General features: G+C 37.6%; 1 protein-coding gene across 1 annotated transcript in view; it reads left to right on the top strand.

The window, feature by feature from the left end:
* ARFGEF3 (ARFGEF family member 3) overlaps positions 1–14,100 on the top strand; it is an 86,772-nt gene that overhangs the window by 25,582 nt on the left and 47,090 nt on the right. Inside the window, exons 5-9 of the mRNA XM_058836517.1 lie at positions 5,190–5,258; positions 7,908–8,039; positions 9,780–9,902; positions 11,369–11,411; positions 12,391–12,469. Of these exons, the coding sequence (XP_058692500.1) occupies positions 5,190–5,258; positions 7,908–8,039; positions 9,780–9,902; positions 11,369–11,411; positions 12,391–12,469 (446 nt within the window). The remainder of the gene's footprint in view (positions 1–5,189; positions 5,259–7,907; positions 8,040–9,779; positions 9,903–11,368; positions 11,412–12,390; positions 12,470–14,100) is intronic.

Raw genomic sequence — 14,100 nt, 5'->3', positions numbered from 1 at the left:
CTGAGAGCAATGGAGCTATCTTCCCTCTCCCCTGCTCAAAAAATTCTCTTGTCAAGAATAAATGTCAGAATTTTCCACCCAGGGGAGACACACCCATTCTTTTTTTCTTTGACAGCTCTGGCTCTACTTACATCCATGTGTCGACAGCCTTTTGAATCACTTTGGTAATTGATGCATGAAACTTCATTTTTATTTGAGAACTCTTTAAGCTTTTTGTTGGTGTTTTCCAGTTTAGTAATTGTTCTTTTTCACTTTTGTTTTACTCAGATTTGTAAAGTAATGCAGTATTACCTAAATAGGATGTAACCTGTAAAGGGGGAAATGTCATCCTAATACTGCTATTCAGCCTTTTTCTTTATTTTCCCCTGCCTTTAATTGTTAAAATTCTGAAGATAAAAACCCCCTGTCAGAGTGTTGACAAAAACTGTTAAATATCTATTAAGCTTTGAATAATTTCTTTCCCTTCTACAATTGGACTACATAAGCAGAATTTCACTTGGTTTCATACCACCATAAAATAGTGTTCAGCAGCAGTTGTTTTAATCCAGTGGACTAAATAGGCATTGTCTTCTTGGAACACTCAGCATGTCATTCCTGATGATGTGTGAGGTTCTCCTGTACCGGATATAGTCCTTATATCGGAAGCCCTGGTTCATTCATAATACTGAGCAGCATTTATGGGTTTACTGATTCACAGCAGACACTCCCCTCTCTTTCCATAATTAAAATCTGCTGTTTGGTACACATGGTGACACAGCGTACACGACTTCATTAATGCCTTTGTTTCTCTTGCCCTTGTTTTCCTTCAAGGCCAAAGATTGCGACATGAGCAGGTTGCCATTTATCCTGACAAACAGGAGGACACCTCCTGTCCAAACTATGTTGCAGAAATAACAGTATGATTTTAAATGTCAAACTACTGAATGAAGTAAAAAAGAGTGTCTTTCCTGTCAGGGTTTTCCTCTAAGGAGCAGGATATGAGAATCATCTGACACACATTGCATCCAAGTTTACAAGCCTGAAAGTAAAGTAAGTCAGGAAGAACTTCTTTTACAAATCCCACAAAGGGATTAGAGGTGGCTGCAAAACTGTTCTGTTTGTAAACTGTAAAGTTTTAAACCTTTCCTCTCTTTCTTGGAGATACTGATTGCTTTCTTACACACTATTTATTTGACGTGCCTCCAGCATAAGCTCTTCAATGTGAGAATTGCTGTGTACTACAGATATGTACTAGGCACTTAAGGAATTTGGCTAGCAATGCTAGGCAGCCTTAAAATCTAAAATAATGTCCTCTTTTTTCCTCGTCAAGAGGTCACAGAATAGTTTGGGTTGAAAAGGACCTTTAAGTTCATCTAGTTCCAATGTCCCTGCCATGGACAGGGACACCAAGTTGTTCAAAGCCCCATCCAACCTGGCCTGGAATACTCTCTCTTAAAGTATAGAATCACAGAATGGTAAGGTTAGAAGGGAGCACAGTGGTCATCTGGTCCAATCTGGTCCAACCAGAAGCAGAGTTTTTTGCTTTTGTTTCTACTCATTGTAAAACCAACCGTGTGTGTGCTCTTATACTACATTTGGGACTGTATCCTGGGACTCTAGGGAGTAGGAATTATATTTTTTGTTCTATGGCGGTTAGAACTTCAACAGTAATTAAAACAAATACTTTCATTATGAATAAACCATTTATGGAAATGTGATCTCATCAGGCATTTGCAAGATAATGCAATCCAGTTAAAAAATCCTGCAAGTTATGTGACTTTGAAACTATCTCTACAGTCATATAAGTTTCTTCTTTAAAACAAAACCAAAAAAGAAACAAAATTGTTTTTAGAGTCCATACATTTTCAATTTTGTTTTTTACTGGAATTGCTTTCTAGTTATTAGGAATTGCTTTGTAGTTTTGTTTTTGCTTTGCCTACCAGTGGTTGCAAAAACATGTCATTGCCCAAGAAAGCCTCCATCTTCTTTTCTTTAATGTTTTAAAGTACAGATTGTTTGAATTAGTGTCATGAGTAGTTAGGCAGTCTATGGGGGTATCCTGTCTGGAGACTCAATATATTCAGTGGATCTGAATGATTAAGTTTGGTTTTGTTTAGCTGGTTTTAATCCCATTTTTCATCCAGTAATTTAAAAGAGGAGCCTGCTGTCTTCCTGTTTGTTCAACATAAATGGGAAAACATGCAAGTTAAGTGTTTGGATCATTGCCAAGACTGCAAATGAGCCCTGCAGCATAAATGAGCCCTGCAGCAGTGCTGATGGAAATCATAGCTGAGAGCAGTCTTGTGTACTGGTCAGAGATGATGTTTCAGAACTTACAATGATTTGTGAGGGAAAGTGGTAGCAGTGGAGCAAGCCAAGAATAGACTGACTGATCACTTGTGCTTCTGTCATTTGACTGCATCAGTTTGTATGCCCTTTCTCTAGCTAGTGGGTTCCCAGATCTTATTTATTACAAAGAGTAGCAGCCAAAACTTAGCAGTCTTTTTGCTGAAATTCTCTATTGCTTCATAGCAAAGTTTTAATCATCACTTCCTTAATGAGCTTGATCTCTGATGTTTTTATCACTCACATGTTACATGTAGGGTTTTGTCATTCGTGACAGAAAGGAATATATTTATATGTGTGTGTGTGTGTGTGTATATGGACTAACTTTTCACAGGTCAGATCCATAAAAGAGTGAAATTTGAAAAAAATAAAAAAATAAAAAGGAGGGGAAGAAAGAGATTTTGAAGAGCAAAGGCTTAAAAGAATTTCTGAACCGGTGTATGCTTCCATGAATTGTGGTGTATTTGCATCCAGGTTTTGATCTGTGGAAAGCATTAAGTGGTAAGACATCTTAACAAATCCAAGATGGGATGAAAGCAGAAAATCACATGAAGTAAATAAGGTTTTACAAGTAGGGAAAATCAGGACACACAAACCACTGAACAGGATTAGTCATGGATGTCCATCGCTGTTCTTAGTGTGATAAGAAGAGATTTGTCAGAGGGAGGTAACACTTGTCTGTCTCTGGGTTTAGGAAGTGTAAAACCTGTGTTTTACATAGCATTGTTTGGGAGGTACAGATCAGTTTTTCCTTAAGTACTGAATATATATTTTTAGCCAGCTGCTGGGCTCTCACAGCTATTAGAAACATCAATAAAATTTCAGGGTAATTAATAGTTGAGAAAGAGAGGCCCCACAGCTGACTTGTGAGGCTGGCCAGTAGTTTAGAATCCAGTTAGTGCTAAACAAAATTGTTTGGCCTCAGAGTTTTAAATTTTGAACATATAGACTGAGCAGCAGATAGAAATACCAGCCCTTAGAACTTATGTACTTATTAGCCAAATGAGATTATTAAGAGTTTTTATAATTTACTGTTTATTTTTCTGTTATTCTGTAGAATTTGATCTGTGGACAGGAAGAGAGGTACCACAGTTCCTTTTCACTGGCACTTGTGCATGTACCAGTCAATGTTATGGATTGCAGAGAAATTTGTGGAGTTCCTATCAAGACATACAAAATAAAGCGTTTTTAATTGTTTGTGGTTAGAATTAGATTGCTTTCTCTGGCAAGTTCAAGTGCTCTGTAGCTTGTATCTCTCCTTGTAATATTGAGGTGGACTGTATAACACTTTTAAGAAAATCTATTTTGTCCATTTCAAAGAAAAGAGAAACCACAAAGAACGAATTTGGCTCATAAACTTTGCTTTGCTCCAAAGATAAATGCAAAATATCTAAAAAAGAGTTTCTAGTGCAGGACTACTGTAATTTGTAAGGGGTTTTTTGCCCTTTTTCTTGTCACTACCTCTAGTATTTATCCACATTATTCAGCTTCTATTAATGAAGGATTGAGAGTCAAGTCAAGATAACATTTACAGAAAAGTTGTGCCTGTAAAATTGTCATTACGTAATGGTTTACTTAGAACACCTTTTGTAGTAAAATCATCTTCTGTAAGAACAGGATCAAGCTCTTTATTGGTATTTTATTTACAAAACAAAAGTGGAAACAAGCAAACAGAAAACTCTACAACCTTGGAGTAAGGTGTGACATCCTGTAGTGAAATACAGGTTTTCTGCTAAGAAAAACATTTGTAGAGGTGCTATGCATTTTGGTGTATAGAAACTTTTTGGTATGACTCTCAAAATGCAAAACAGTTTATTTATATCCTCCTTCAGGAAAATGTGGACATTTTGTCTGTCTGTGGACAGACTATTCTGTACTTTGCTTCTAGTTAACAGCCACTAATGCCCCCAATTTCCTTGTGAAGCAGAGAACAGTAGTTCTGAGTAGGGCTGCGAAGTTGTAGAGACCAATACATTAGTGTTAATGTGATTGATATTTGCTGCTATACTTATCCCAAGGAACTCATACTATTTCAGACCAAGGCAAACATAAATTCTGGTACTGGGGAATTTTATGCTTTGAAGGAGAGAGAACAGTAGCTGAGACTCTGTCTTCTGTGAGGCAGAAGAGATTGGAAAGGAAGACAGGAGAGAGGGAAGACATCTTCAGACACAAAAGGCATCACACCCCACAGCACCTCTTGCCGCATTGCCTCACTCATCCATTTACCCCGGTGGTTCACATCACATTCTCACTCCCCTTCTCTTCAAAGTAAGATGTTGAATTGATCTTTTAGTGTCTTATTCCTCCTGCTGAATTCAGGACAGGACAAGCCTCCCTTCATGAACTGGGGCTTATGGATTGTTTTTTAGCTACTCATCAAGTGACTATAAAGCACTTACTGGAAATATACTGTGCTGGGAAATCCTCAGGCAGTAATTAATGGCTTGTTTCACTTAATACTTATGTATCTGTGGCACTAAAGTAATAACTTGCATTGTATGCATTTTTCCTTCCTCTTTTGTTTTTGATAGAATTGAATGGAGCGATGGATTATAAATCATGCAAAGCTTGTGGTTAAATTATGAATAGAGGTCCAAGGCCAGAGTTGATCACTGGATTGTCTTCCTTTTGGTGATCATATGTAGGAGACAGCAATAAGTAATCCATTGGGTGGTGCCTCTGGGGCCAACAGATGCAGCTTCTCAGGAGGATCTCATCTATCCCAGTAACATGCGGAGCTAAGAAACTTCTGATGCTGTTCTCAAAATTGGAAGGAGTTGTAGTTAGAAGCACATGGATGGGAAGGAGAGTCAATAATGGCTGAAACTTATTTTTTTCCATTTCCTCTCTTTTGATGCAAGGTCTTGCTCTGCATAACATATACGTCCACCTTTGAGCTGAATGGGAGTTCAGTGTTGAAGATTGCTGAGGTGAGTGCCTCTGTTATATCACAGCTTGTGTCACTTAACCTTTCCCTACTACCTACAGTGTGTCTTCCATTTGTAACCTGAAACTGAACCAGTCTAAAGCACATCTACCGTTTTTTGGGCTGGTTTTACCTTATGTTTGGTGTGAAGAAATAGTTGTCAGTTGGGCAGGTTTGGGCTTGCATGGGAAGGCTTTGAAGTTGACTGATACTTGTATATTACAGCATTGCACATTTACTACTCTTCATATTTACTTTATTTTGCTTTTTGCAATAGAAGAATTTTGTAGAGTTGTTCATAAAACAGCACGGTGTTGATTTCTTACTGGCTGCAGCTGTAATGAAGTTTCCTCAAGGGAATTGTATAAGCCATAGTGTGCCATGTTAGCACAAGTGCCTCAATGTTCCTTGTGTATATCTCTTTCCTGCCACATCCAAATAAAACATTTATAATCCTTTAGATCCATTGGGTTATTATTCACTCTACTCCCTTTATTCCATTAGATTTTAGTTTGAATTAAATTGTAAAGGAGCTTTGGTTGTAAAAAAACATACTTGCAGGCATATTAAGTGAGCCTTTGTAGGTGGATGATATTTTTAGTACAGTGGGCTGCCATGGGCTGTTTGTTTAGGTTAGAGAAGATGCACAGGAACACTTAATCCTCCTGTGCAACACACACTGCTGTGTGCAGAATGTGTTATAAAATTACATTGTTAAGGTGATATAGGCAGAGGTAGTGTCCATGAAGGAATTAAAATATTACATGTCCTACACTCCCAAGTGTCTGTAGATATTTAGAGACATGTTCCTTCTCAGTTTTTGCTGTTTGGGGTGGGGGGTTTTGTAAAAAACAGAAATCCCATGTCAAAATAGCTTACTGTGGCTGGAAGTTACAGTATTTTCTGAACTGAAGAATAAAACTGACCTTCCCTTATCTTATTGAAAGCTGAGAAGGGAATTGTAGGTATAACAGGGAACCACAGAAAATTCCTTCCATTTTGTAAAAGAAAAGAGCTTTAAAAGGCAAGGATACAACATAAATAGTTCATCTATATAATGTATACTGGATTAAAAAATAAAAGATAGTAATCGTTCTAGATTAACGCAACTTAGATTTTAGTTTCTCTTGTGCTAGGTGACACCATAAGGTGTGGCTATTTTTGGAGGTCTTTGTAAGCCCCATCTGTAGATGCTGCAGCAGGGATGAACTGAACTGTTACTTAAAGCAAGCCACAATTTTTAAATTACTACAAAACCCTCTTTATGTCAGTGTCACACACTGAAAAAAAAATACAGATAATTTCCTCTACTGCAGTTTTTCTCACTTTTCTCACAGACTTCCTAACATGTGAGGCAAAAGCTGATGAATTCAGCTTAGTGCATCTCTTTGGTGTAGATGAAGAGCTTGAGATTAAACAAAGTGCTTGCTGGCAAAAGCATTTAATGACTCTGAACACTTCAGCTTTCAGTCTTTAAGAGCACTACCTGGGACTGGGGGGAAATGGTCAATCAGTCATCTGTGTCTATAGTCTGTGTGCTATAAACTGTAGAAATTATCGGAAGTAATATTTTCTGTTCTCTCTGTAAACAACGGGGTTGTTATTAATCAAAAGCATTCTGAAAATTGGCAGCTGTCTTTCACAGATTTGGTAGTTCACTTTTATTCTCAGAAGGACAATTTGGTTTTTAAAAAGCTTTGTTAGTGTACTGATATACATTAGGACAATGTTAGTTATTTTCTTGTATGGTGAACAAGACTCTGATGCATGATGAGATGTGCCAGCAAAGCAAGCAAAACTCATTTTCTTCAGTGAATTGGAACAAGCAGTAATACAGAGTGCACTTGTATCTATTTGGAGTGTTTGGGGGTACAGTTATTTTCTCCACACCTCTTGAGAAAATGTTGCCTCAGGTTTTTCTAAATAGCCTAGGTCTTTCTAAATAGAAAATCCTACCAGACACATACATGCTTCCCCAGATTCCTACTGTCCAGACTTTAGGTAAGGCAAAGACTTTAACAGCTGGCATCACTATGCCTTTGAGTATGAATTATTAAATGTATGAGCAGTAGGAAATAGAAAATCATTTCTCAGTTCATCATTTGGTTAACCTTCAGACTTGCTCGAAGTGAAAGGTGGCAGAGAGGAGCTTTCTGTTCCGGTGCCCATGTTATTTAACATTTCTTTCCAAGTCACTTCCTTAGTTTTCCTAGCCTGCACTCTGTAGCAAGTAGAGCCACTGCAAGACAGGAAAGATGCTGCCTTCATGCTGCCTGATGGAACTCCCTGAGGACTGTCTCTGACAAACAAAGCTACAGTCTGGCCATTTTGCACTGCCTTTTGTTTCCAATTCATGTGTACAAAACAATGGCAATCAAAATCTTTCTGAACCTTATCAGTTGCAAATTAAGGAAGAGTACTATAATTTGTGTCCTAAGTATTAATAGTATTGAAAATAGATTAGTAGTATTAAAAATAAATTAAATCTTGCCCTGTGCACCTTCCCATGTTTGCCTAGACACCTGCAGGAAAATTTAGTCTATGCTGTTGCTTGTTTTCATGTGTGTGTTTGTTGCTCCAGTGTGCCTTCTGGAGGTTTATTTTGTGTAACTGTTGTGTTTCATTAGCTAACCCTTCTGTGTTTTGCTCTTAGTTGTGTTTTGCATGCCATAGAGCTGGAAGTCCCCGAATGCATGAAATGATCAAAATGTCCATTGCACACCTCTTTGGAGCCCTGAGCTCTCGCATTTTCACTGCTGCTTCTTCATCAGTGGCTTTTCAAAAGGTATCTTGCCCAGCCATTTAGAACACAGGCCTTCTGTAAGATTGCAACTCAGGTGAACAGTATTGTTTGCATATTAGATCGCATGGGGAGAGGAGAGAAGGAGGTATCAACCATGCTCTTTCCAGAAAGTCAGCCTACCTCTAAGAATGGTATTTCATTAATTAATTCAGGTACTCTAGAAAAAAGCTTGCAGCCCAAAAAGAGTGATCTCAGCAGCACTGGAATGGTTTGGCCTCTGTGAAGAGCTGTATATGGTAAGCAGGCTTTTAGGGTTATGTTGTCCACTGGGGTTCAAGTGATAGATTAATGAGGGGCAGAATTGATCCAGGCCAACTTACAAGAACATCTTCATCCCTGACCTACTGGCAGCTTGGTTTCATTTCAATAGGCATTAGAAACAATCAAGAGTCTTGTTTGTGCACCTATGTCAGTACTGATCAGACTATGTAATCAGATCACTTTAATTTTTCCCTCTTAAAAACTCATCCACATTAGGGAACTATAAAAATGACTTTACGTCATATAATATCCTTCTCATTCAAAAAATGTACACCAGATACATTTATGTATACTCCTTATGCATATAATTTATACTACATATTTATATTTTTAATATTTTTACACAGCTAGTTCAATTTATATTTACAGTTCTTGTTATATATCTGAACAGTGACAGAATAAAACTGCTAAAACTGAAAAATATAAACATATGTGAACAGTCATTTACTTCTTTTTTTTTGGTTGCTTGGTTTGGATTTGGGGGATTCTTGTGGTCATTGTGAATGATAAAGTGTAGTATAGGACAAAGGACCAAAACTGCTTCTTCAAGAAGGCTGTATTGTACAGTTCTGTCACAAACCTGCTCAGCTCCATCAAGACTTTTATTTGCTTAGTAGTTACTGTGCAATGTGCTTACACAGTTTATTCCAGTTACAGCAAGTCTTAGAGACCTCCTACAAATTACCTGATGAAGAATAGAAACTGCATTTTCCAGATCCTGTCCCCAGGATGCTGGCTGTGTAACACTTTGGCAGCCATTTGTATCACATCACCTCGGACAAAAGCACATCTGGGCACAGCACATTGACAGAAAACTGCCAGCAGCTGGGCATGGAGTTAGGAACTGGATGATCCATCTGTGTTCTTCTGTTGCTACCTTGGCTCCCATGGGGTGTCTGAGCAGAGGAGCCCTCTGCTGGATTGCCAGTTACTAAAAGGCAATTGTATTATTTATGGTAAAGTGCTGTTGTATTTTCTGTGTTAAGAAAGGCCTTAAAAGTTTTCAGATTTGTTAGAATATGTAATAATTATCATAGAATAAGTGGCAAATACTTGTATATCAGAAGCAACAAGCTTGAACAATTGGAGGGGATTTACATTGCAGACATAGACTTGCAGAGAGGTAGTCACAAATAAGTATCAAGAGATGAATAATAAAAGCAGCATTCAATTGTACAAAGTGAGACAAGTACCAAAATCATTTGGGTTTGACAGGAGACTTCCAGTTTTGCCCTACCATTCCTGCAGCTATGAGACTGATGAATTGTAGGCTGCTTCTAGGTGCTACTTACTTGGTTTTCCAACTGAGACTGCTGAAAACTTCTAATGCGTGAATAAAGCAGTAAGAAATAGTAAGGAAGGCTGACTATCTGCATGTGAGAGACCTTGGTATCCTCCTAAAATGTGTTCCTGGTAAGTGGGAGTTGATCTCTTTGTACTGCTGTCTTGTTTTCTCATCAGGTTTGCATTGAGACATATGTATCTAGCTGTCACCAGCGGAGCATTAACACCGCTGTGCGAGCAACCCTCAGCCAAATGTTGAGTGACTTGACTTTACAGTTACGACAAAAGCAAGAAAACATGGTGAGCCTTCTGGCATCAACAAATGGTTCCATGTCCATGGCTGCGTACCGTTTTGTTCCTCTGAACGCCTTATGGCTTTTATTTGATACTTCCTCAATTAATCCTGTTTAAAAGCTTTTTTGGGCTCTGACTATGCCTGTATGCCTGCCTCAGAGCACTCACGTTGTCGACTCTAGTTGGCTGGTTTGGTTTTTTTTACCTTCCATTGAACAAGAGAGACTTTGTTCTGATATCAGGCTGCCTCAGCCTTTTGTTTGATTGTTTATCTAAGGTTTATTGAAATCCTTCTGCCAAAACTTTTTGTATGGCAAATATTTACGTAATGAAAACAGATTCTCAACTAAGGAAAGTGTAATTGAGGTTTTTCATCTACTTTTTTTATCGAAGATAAATTTAAGTTCATGAAATTATTTTTTTCTTTGTTAGAAAAAAATATATTTATTTTATTTATTTCATTATTAAAATCCATGAGAGCTGTTTGAATGACATCCCAGCACATTTTCAACTGTAAATGTTCTGGGTGCATGTGAAATTACATTGGCTTCTTACATTTGTTTGTACTGCTTTGTATAATATCATATTGTCAAGTACTATTTGTAAGTCAGTTTTTATTTATTAGGAAATTTTAAGGACTGTAGTTGTAAAGACTATTTTCCTTACATCTGTTTTGGGTTAAGATGATCACTTCTATTTCACATTATTAGACTAGATTGCTCTTATCCTGCTGAGCAACTGCAAAAATAATTAATCTGTTTAAGTAAACTTGTCTTCTGTTGATGCTAAGTAGGTTCATTTTACTAGACAAAGTATTTACCAAAAAAACCCCAAACAAACAAACAGAAGCATTTTGGGTCCGCAAATTCAATTTTGTTAGTTCTTTTCTTAGCTGAGAAGTAGGTAAAAACATATGAGAACTGCATTTTATTCCTGGCAGTTTGTTACTGATGCTTGAGAGAATTTGGCTTGACCCTGTTGAGCACAATAGGAGGACCCCTATACCACAGCTGAACCAAACGATGTAAGAGGTCATTTCCATTTCCTGACTGCCATTAATTCTGTTGGTACTGTAATATTAACATTATCAATGTTCTAAACTCGCTAATACTCAATTGATTTTGGTTTCTAAGTAGTTTTTGAAGTAAAAAACTGTGCTTTTCTCCGAGTTATTTTTAATGTAATTTACATGCTAAATTATTCCTGAGTTGTTTTAGGTGTAGGAAATCCCTTAAGGACTTACAGGGCTTTCACCTAAATGAGATGCAAATTCCTTAAATCTAAACGACTGTTAGAACATATCTTGAGAAATTTTTTAAAATGTTTTGCAAAAGGTTCACTTAAAAACCCTAACAAAAACACAAAATGGCTAGAGGACATGAATTTAAGAAAGTTCTGCTGTTAAAGTATTGCTTCTATAACATTCCTCTGCCCCTTGCACCAATTTCATCACCTTTGTCTTTCCTCAACAGATAGTTGAAAACCCTGACACCTTGCAGAAATTCAAGAGTCAAGGTATTTGTAATATTTTTTTAGTGACTCCTTCCAAGCCAGCTTTTTTATTCTTAACTTTCCTTTTATCACCACAGTGCTGTTTGATGTCATGGGAGTTGCATCCTCAGGATTTCATAACTTCTCTATAGTTTGGTGGTCTCTTGGTTACCTGTGGTAAGAGCTGAGACAGCCCTGTTAGTTCCTGGTACTCCCACTTGTGTCTTCATTTGGACCATGGTAACAGCATTGCACTCAACATAGTAATAAATTATTGTTTCAAGGTGCTAACTTCTGTAATTAAGGAGTTTCAGTAGTCTGGAAGTAGTTTTAGCAAGTGTCTTCCTGAAATGAAATGGATTCGCAGAGTAGAATGTGGAATCTGAAAACCATTGTTACTGTATTTCAGGCCAAAGACATTGTTTATATAATGACTGCTTGCCAGGTGATTGTTTTATAAGAGAATGGTTTTTTATTCCCTTTGTGGCTTAACTTTCAGCATCTTCTAGTAGGAAAAAGTAGTCCCTGGTTTTGACCTTCACACTGGATTTCTGTATGAGAACTTGTGTGAATGGAAGCGAAAATCTTTGAAGAGCACAGGCATTCATTTATAAGATCAGAGCTTGGTCAGACATCACAAAATGTGTAAGAGAGAGAAACTGCAGGGAGAGATACAGAACTTGGCTGTCATGTAGAAATATTGGGGCCAGTCTTTTTTATTACTTAATTGTATACTTATTTTATTATCTGAATTTGATTTCAGCTAACCTTCTGAAATGCATGTAAGCAATTGGTGCTCTCTCTGGATTTAATACTGTTGCTTTTGCATTTTGTAGCAATCACTTTCCAATCTAGGACTTTTCCTACTGCTTCTTCTGTATGAATTTTGGTAGCTCTGCTCCTTGTTTAGAAGCTCTGACCAGCTCTGAAAGCCCATGCAGTTAACTGATGTTGCAATCCAGCTGCTCATATGTAATGCCTCTGATCTTTGTCCTTTTTGGAGGTACTTCAGCTGAGTCTCTTTGTGACGATGTTGTATCTGTCCTCACTGTGCTCTGTGAGAAGCTCCAGGCTGTCATAAAGTGAGTTATTTAAGTTTATAATTTCAATTTATTACCTGGAGATTGAGAGTTTCACTGATGCATGTGATTGTACTGTTGTCGTTCTGGAATTATGGAGCAAAGCTGTGCTTAAATGAAGTGTTTACTAGAGAAAGTATTGTTCATGATGCAGCAATTTAATCCTTGATTTAAATGAGGAGCTAATTTGCCTTCTTTGTGCACTGTTCAGCTTTAAAGAGTTTCCAGTAAATCTAATCTGTAGGTAACTTCCATACAGCAGCAAAATACTAATCCAAGGAGAAGTTTTCTTATCTGGCTGGAAGAACCATCATAGAGAGAATAACAATTACAAAAGCCGTGGAAAGACCTAACATATGCTATATTCAGAATGAATAAATCTGTCCTTCTTAGGTAGCATTTATCCAGTTGAAGTAATTTGTACTATCAAAGTATTCCTTCATTTTAGGAATATCAGACACTACCTACTTGAAAATGCATGATCTTAACTTTTAAAATGTGTTTTTTATGGACAGTAAGTGCATTATTTGCTGTACAATTTTCAGAAACTACCAGAGGTAAAGATAGCACAGGCATCTGTGTGCAGTTCTGCAGACTTTCTTCCCATGAATGTCTCTTCTAACAGAGGGATTACAGAGAAGTGCCTTACTTAGCATTATTTAATCAGTGTCAGCATCTGGGAGAATAAAATCAAGAGTGCAGGGATGCCCTGTGCATGCCCATGCAAGTGTCAACTGCAAGATGATGATCATCTGCAATAAGACACATTGTAAGAAAGGCTGTTGGGAAAGAAGGCATCTGTACGGAATGCATGTATCTTTCCAGATAGGTGTGGACTGTTGTAAGGAAAAATCTATCACCTTTAAAATAGATAAGAAGCCAGCAGTTTTCAATCCTCCATAGCACAGAGTTAGAAATCTAGCTTTGAGTCTCAGGATTCAGAGTTTTCTGCTTGGCATGCGAAATAGGTATTGTACTTGGATGCAAATTCATATATGTGAACAAAAGGAACTCAGGCAGTGGCAGAAAAGCAGATATTTCTCACTCCTTTATTTCAATTTAGATAAATCCATTCTTTACAGCTTCCTTGACCTACAATCATATATCAGAAAGCACATTCCTACAGCTCTCATCTCTGACCAAAAGAGTTATTAAATCCTGGTTTTCTTAGGAGTGAAAACCAGATTATGGATGCACTTGCCGTGGAGTGCTCCTTTCACGAGGCAGACCTTAGCCTTGCTTGTCTCCTGGGTCCTGCAGTTAACATTAAGAGTAGGCACAGGCACAGGGCATGTTACAAGTGTGTCAGTTCTAGGTGGCCACAGGTTTTTTAATACTCTTTCTTATGAGGCTTTCTTTGAGTTTATGGTTCTGACAGAGTAATTGGCAATGCCCTGAGAGGTACCAATGTTATCATGTGACTTTCTGCCTGTAGGCATTGACTTTTGACCATTATGGCTGTCACCAAGGGAAAAAACAACAAAAACAAACCAGAAGAGAGGAGCCTAAAGATGCTTCAAGTTGCCTGAAGAAACTATCCAATAATCCAAAATCTTGTGTTGTCTTATTTCCCTGTGTTTAAGGCTTCCTTCCCAAGATTTTAGATTGAATTTGAGTAATTATTTGGGTTTTAT

Source organism: Poecile atricapillus, chromosome 3, assembly GCF_030490865.1.
Source record: "Poecile atricapillus isolate bPoeAtr1 chromosome 3, bPoeAtr1.hap1, whole genome shotgun sequence".
In the NCBI taxonomy this organism is placed as follows: Eukaryota; Metazoa; Chordata; class Aves; order Passeriformes; family Paridae; genus Poecile; species Poecile atricapillus.
The sequence above is the reverse complement of the archived record's forward strand: the minus strand, read 5'-3'. Positions and strand labels throughout refer to the sequence as shown.